We start from the raw sequence: 5,681 nt of genomic DNA on the forward strand, positions 1-5,681 counted from the left end.
CTGCATGTGGCCCGCGAGGTTATTTTCTGTGGCCCGCGAGGTCCTTGTGCCTCCCCCAGCGTTTACCTAGAGCGGCTCTGGCCCGGCGCACAGGAAGCGGAAAGAACATGGGGGAAGAGAGGCGCAGGGGTGTGTGTTGATGTTGCTTCAGGCACCACCCCCAGCAGCTCCCATTGGTCACGGTTCCCCATTCCCGGCCAATGGGAGATGCACGGTGCCAGAAGCAACAACAACACACCCCCCTGTGCCCTTGCTCCACCACGTTCCAACCGCTTCCCGGAGTGGAGCGGCGTGGGGGCAGGGCAGGCAGGGAGCCTGCCCTGCCTCCGGTGCATGCTGGGCCACAGCCTGCCCCCCGAGCCCCTCCTGCAGTCAAACCCCCTGCCCTGAGCCCCTTGCCACACCCCGACCCCCTGCCACACCTTCTGCACCCCAACCCACTGCCCTGAGCCCCCTGCTGCACCCCAACCCCCTGCCGTACCCTGCACCCAACCCCCTGCCCTGAACCCCCTGCTGCACCCCAACCCCCTGCCGTACCCTGCACCCAACCCCCCTGCCCTGAACCCCTGCTGCACCCCTACCCTCTTCCCTGAGCCGCCTGCCACACCCTGCACCCAACCCCTGCCCTGAACCCCTGCCACACCCCCACCCCCTTCCTTGAGCCACCTGCCGCACTCTGCACCTGACCCCTGCCCGGAACCCCCTGCAACCCACACCCCTCCTGCACCCCAACCCACTGCCCTGAGCCCCTGCAGCACCCCAACCCCTGCCGTACCCTGCACCCAACCCCTGCCCTGAACCCCCTGCTGCACCCCTACCCTCTTCCCTGAGCCGCCTGCCACACCCTGCACCCAACCCCTGCCCTGAACCCCTGCCACACCCCAACCCCCTTCCTTGAGCCACCTGCCGCACTCTGCACCTGACCCCCTGCCCTGACCCCCTGCCACGTCCCTCACCCCTCCTGCACCTCACACCCCAACTCCCTGCCCTGAGCCCCCTGCTGCACCCCTGCTGCACCCCGACCCCCTGCTGCACCCCTCATCCCCAGGGCCACCCAGAGAATTCAGGGGGCCTGGGGCCCCCGCCGCCAAATTGCTGCTGAAGACCCGGCACTTCGGCGGCAGGTCCCGGAGCGGAAGGACCTCCTGTTGCCGAAGACCCAAGGCTCTTCACAAGTTCCGGAGGCCTGGGCTTGTGAAGAGCCTTGCTCCAGGGGCCCCAAAAAACTCTCTTGGAGGCCCCTGTGGGGCCCGGGGCCTGTAGCAAATTGCCCCACTTGCCCCGCCCGGGCGGCCCTGCTTATCCCTCCTGCATCCCACACCCCAACTCCCTGCCCTGAGCCCCTGCCACACCCCACCCCTCCTGCACCCCCTGGGGGCAGGGAGGGGGTGGAGTTGGGGTGGGGATTTCGGGGAAGGGGTTGGAATGGGGGCAGGGAAGGGGTGGAGTGGGGGCAGGGCTGACGGCAGCAGGGGGTGGGGAGGTGTCAGTAATGCGGCCCTCGGGCCAATGTACTAGTCCTCATGTGGCCCTTGTGGTCATTTGAGTTTGAGACCCCTGGGTTAAACTGTGTATAGCAGCTGGGAGTGAATTATATAACATTAATAGTGTAGTGCCAATCCTAGGCTGTGTTATTTGGCTGCTGTGAGCAATAGCTGCTGCTGACCTCTCCTGGAAAGCACAGATAAACATTGTCTTTAGAAATATTTCTGTTTGTTTGAGTTCCTCTGTTGCTGCTGCTGGTTCCCCACCAAAAGTGCTCAGCCTCAGCCTTTGTTTATAACATTGCCCCAGCAACTAGCTGTCAAACAGAGCCTTTTGACTTCTGATGGGGAAAGAAATAAGCAGCAAGGGAGTTTCCAAGCTTCAGGACAATGCTCTTGATGGAAACCAAGTAAGGGTTTCCTCTCTCTCCCCAGTGAGCAGGTCTCCCTGCCTCCTCCCATGGCTGATCCTTCCACTCTCTGTACTCCTGACATCCTTATGCTGCTGGCTTGCCTCCTCTCTAGGCCACCTGCCCAACTTCCTGCCTGGAGCAACTCTGGGCTCCATGCTATTTCCTTTCTAACCTGTGGTCCTGCCCCTTGGTGCACTGCCTGCCTCACAGGATCATGGCCTTGGGAGGCTGCAGCCGGGAGGGAGGGCACATTCAGCTATTTCCTCCGTCCCCTTTGGTGACCCTCTCGTGCCCCTGCAGGGGGATGCATTAATAGGCGCTTTCCTCCCCCTAACTCACCACGTGAGTGCTTTAAAGAGCAAACCCGACTTTGTCAGAGCGAGAAGAGGGGGAGCCAGACACCCCCTGCACAGAGACCCAGCCATGCCCTGCCCCCTGGCGCTCGCCCGTCCCAAACCTCGCAAGAAAGCGTTACGGAGGGGAGAGGGCGGGGGAGGGATTTGGCTGGCCCCGCTCAGCTGCGCTCTCTCTGGACGACAGAGACACCCGGCCCGGCCCGGCCCTGGCACGAGCCCTCCCGCTCCCCCACCCCTCGCCGTGCAAAAAGCCGCCCGACAAGTTTCTTGGAACTTTGCCTGGCCTGACGCAAACAATGGTGCAGGGCCCCATCCTCCCGGGGCAGCCAATAGGCAGCTGGGGGACCCGGTTGCCACCAATCAGAGGGCGCTGGACAGTTCCCCGGTCCTGACTGACCTTCAGCCGGCTGGCGTGGGGGGGATAAAAGAGCCCAGAGGCGGGAGCGGAGGTTTGGCTGCTGCAGCTGCCGCCCGCCATCCCTCCCGCCTTAGAGCCGGGCAGAGGCGGTGAGGACCCGGCGCGGCCAGAGCCGAGCGGGACGGAGCGCGAGCCCCAGGGGGAGCGGCCGCCGTTCAGGGGGCTCCCGCGAAGCGCCGCCCCTGCTCATTCACTGACGCCCCAGCAGCGCCTGGAAGCCGGGGCTCGGCAGCGGCCCGGCAGAGCGGGTGCAGCGAGAAGCCTCCCCGCCCCCGGGAGGGCGCCGCTGCCCTGCGCGCAGCCAGAGGTGAGCGCCGAGCCACGGCCCCCGCGGCTGCGGCTGCCTGGGCTCGCTGCGCCGCCCCCTGCGCGCCGTGCCGCGCTACCGGTGTCCCCTGCGGAGAGCGCCGGGCTCGGCCGGGGGGGAGAGGCCGGGGAGGCTGCAGGGAGACTCGGGAGGGAGCTGGAGGGTCAGGGCAGGAGAAGGGGCTCGGCTGTGGGGAGGCCGGGGAGGGACAGGAGAGGAGACGAGGGGACAGGGAGAGGCACCTTGGGGGAGGGAGGGTATCGGAGCTGGGTGAGTGGGGGAGATTTGGGGACAAGGCACAGGGAGCTCTGGGTAACGGGGTGAGTCAGGGAGATTTGGGGACAGGGAGCTGGGTGACGGGAGATTTGGGGATGGGCCACAGGGCGCAGGGTGACGGGTGAGTGGGAGATTTGAGAATGTGGAATAGGGAGCCGGGTTATGAGGGTGAGTGGGGGGAGATTTGGGGATGGGGCACAGGGAGCTGAGTTTGGGGGGTGATTTGAAGATGGGGGAATAGGGAGCCAGGTTATGGGGGTGAGTAGGGGGAGATTTGGGGATGGGACACAGGGAGCAGGGTGACGGGTGAGGTGGGGAGATTTGGGAACAGGGAGCTGGGTTACAGAGGGTGATTTGGAGATGGGGAACAGGGAGCTGGGTTACAGGGTGAGTGGAGGGATATTTGGGGATAGGGCACAAGGAGCTGAGTTATGGGGGTGAGTGGGGATAGGGAACAAGGAGCTGGGTTATGGGGGTTAGTGCATCTCTACCATTTTGTATATTATTGAAAATATGTGCCCTCCTGAGTCAAAAATGTACAAAGTTAGAGCAACCCCAGCACAGTTCTTTCCACTTAGTATCTTTCTCAGGGTGGCAAAGCATAAGCCTTCTTTACAAGGAAAGGCACTGTCTTAGCCTCTTGGATACCAAAGTGAATCATTAGACACAGGCCCTACCAGCTTGAAGAATTCCTCAAGGCAGTTTAAACAGGACAGTGACTGTGAGGAGACCTCTGTGGCCTTGAGAAAGAACATTTCAGTTTGGACCAGATTGGTAGTTCAGTTTGCTGAACTGATAAATCTGAATCAGTCCTGCCCTCCACATAAAAGTTAGAAATGAACTGTGATTAAAAGCACAACCAGAGTTGGAAAAGGAAAAAAAAGAACAGGGCTTTGCTGGGGAGAGGTGTGTGTTATCGTGCTGCCACCAGGTTCACTGGGGAGGGGGAGTGACTGACTCACTACCAATCATTAAATCACATTTTTGGTTTGTTTTTTTGGAAAGTGTTTCCATAGGTCTTGGACCTAATGAGGCATTTTGACAACGAAGTGGGGACAAGCCCCTCCTGAAACCCAAGCTCAGCGATGCCTTGGAACGTCAAATGGCTGAACAGCTACAGCAGCCACAATTCCCAGTCCCAAAAGCAATGTAAGAAATCCTCCTTCGCCTTTTACCAGGCAGTGAGGGACCTGCTGCCTGTGTGGCTTCTGGAGGACATAAGAACAATGGAGGCCTTTCACTGGGAGGAAGGCGGAAAGGTGAGCACCTATTCTCCCTCTGAGGCTCTTCTCTATGCCCTGGTGCACAACCACCAACCTTATGCTCAGTACCTACTGAATAAGTTTCCTCAGAGCGCCCTGGCCATACCCAGCCAAAACTTCAGCTGCTGCCAGTCATCAGCTCCTCACCTAGCCATGGCAGTTCGCTACAACCGGACCCACATCCTCTTCAGAATACTGAAAGCCATCAGAGGCTTTCCAGAGAGAGAGAGAGCCAACTACTTGGACCGCAGGGGATGCAGTCGCGTGGAAGGCAGCAAAACTGTCTTGCATGTGGCCTGTGAACTGTTGAGACCCGAATGTTTGCTTCTAGTGCTGGGTCATGGGGCCTCCCCCTGCTTATGTGACTGCAATGGGAATACCCCTTTGGACATCTTGCTCCAGCAGATTTCTCAGACCCCAGCGGTTAACATGTGCACCAAGCTCCTCTTGCTAGATTCACTTTTCCTCTTCATGCCTCAGGAACTCCAATTTTCAATGAAACAGCAACTGCTGGACAATCACCAGCCCTGGCAGGATCTTTTGGGAGAGAACAGATTCCAGTGGCTGGCAGGTTTAACTCCTACATCTCTGTTCATCACGGCTATGCGTGTCTTAATCAGGAGCATTTCACCTGAACAATTCCCAGAGGCACTGGAAAATCTGCCTTTGCCACAGTTTCTGAAGCCTTTAGACTTGAAATTGAAGAACTAGGGGACGTGCCCAAGAGCCTCCAGCTTGTGTGGTTTCGGCAGATGTGGGGCAATGCTCTTGTTTTAATTAGAACATGTTTTTAAAAGGATTGTATCTGGCACTTTACATATCTTTTTATTTAAAGATCATTGTAGTGAGTAATTTTCACACCACTTTTTATAAAAGTATTATATGGTATGTGTAACTTAAGATACATGGGTGTATATATTTGTAAACAGGTGTAAATAAACCAGTGGCAGATATGACTGAAAATGGGAATCTAGTAATTTAAAGTTCTGATGTGACATATCCATGTAAGAGTGGTAGAGAGAGGCCCTTTGGTTCTGTCCTACCTTTCGTTTAAACATGGCACAATTCTGGAACAAAACAATTTATTTTTACAAGTATCCTGGTAGGAGTTGTGAGGGAAACATTATATATACATACACACGCACACTAAGGCATAGGTGAAAAA

The 5,681-nt window shown here is 58.0% G+C and overlaps 1 protein-coding gene across 1 annotated transcript; it reads left to right on the forward strand.

Annotated features, from left to right (window-relative positions):
- Window positions 1-2,642: 2,642 nt before the first annotated feature.
- ANKRD9 (ankyrin repeat domain 9) lies at window positions 2,643-5,479 on the forward strand. Its single transcript, XM_039538920.1, has 2 exons — window positions 2,643-2,978; window positions 4,260-5,479. The coding sequence occupies exon 2, from the start codon at window positions 4,340-4,342 to the stop codon at window positions 5,225-5,227; it is 888 nt and encodes a 295-aa protein (XP_039394854.1). The 5' UTR covers window positions 2,643-2,978; window positions 4,260-4,339; the 3' UTR covers window positions 5,228-5,479.
- Window positions 5,480-5,681: the final 202 nt, after the last annotated feature.

Source organism: Mauremys reevesii, linkage group 4, assembly GCF_016161935.1.
Source record: "Mauremys reevesii isolate NIE-2019 linkage group 4, ASM1616193v1, whole genome shotgun sequence".
NCBI classification, from domain to species: domain Eukaryota; kingdom Metazoa; phylum Chordata; order Testudines; family Geoemydidae; genus Mauremys; species Mauremys reevesii.

Bases quoted from the DNA above. Each gene is read 5' to 3' on its own strand.
- ANKRD9 (XM_039538920.1), top strand. From the start codon at position 4,340: ATGCCTTGGAACGTCAAATGGCTGAACAGCTACAGCAGCCACAATTCC.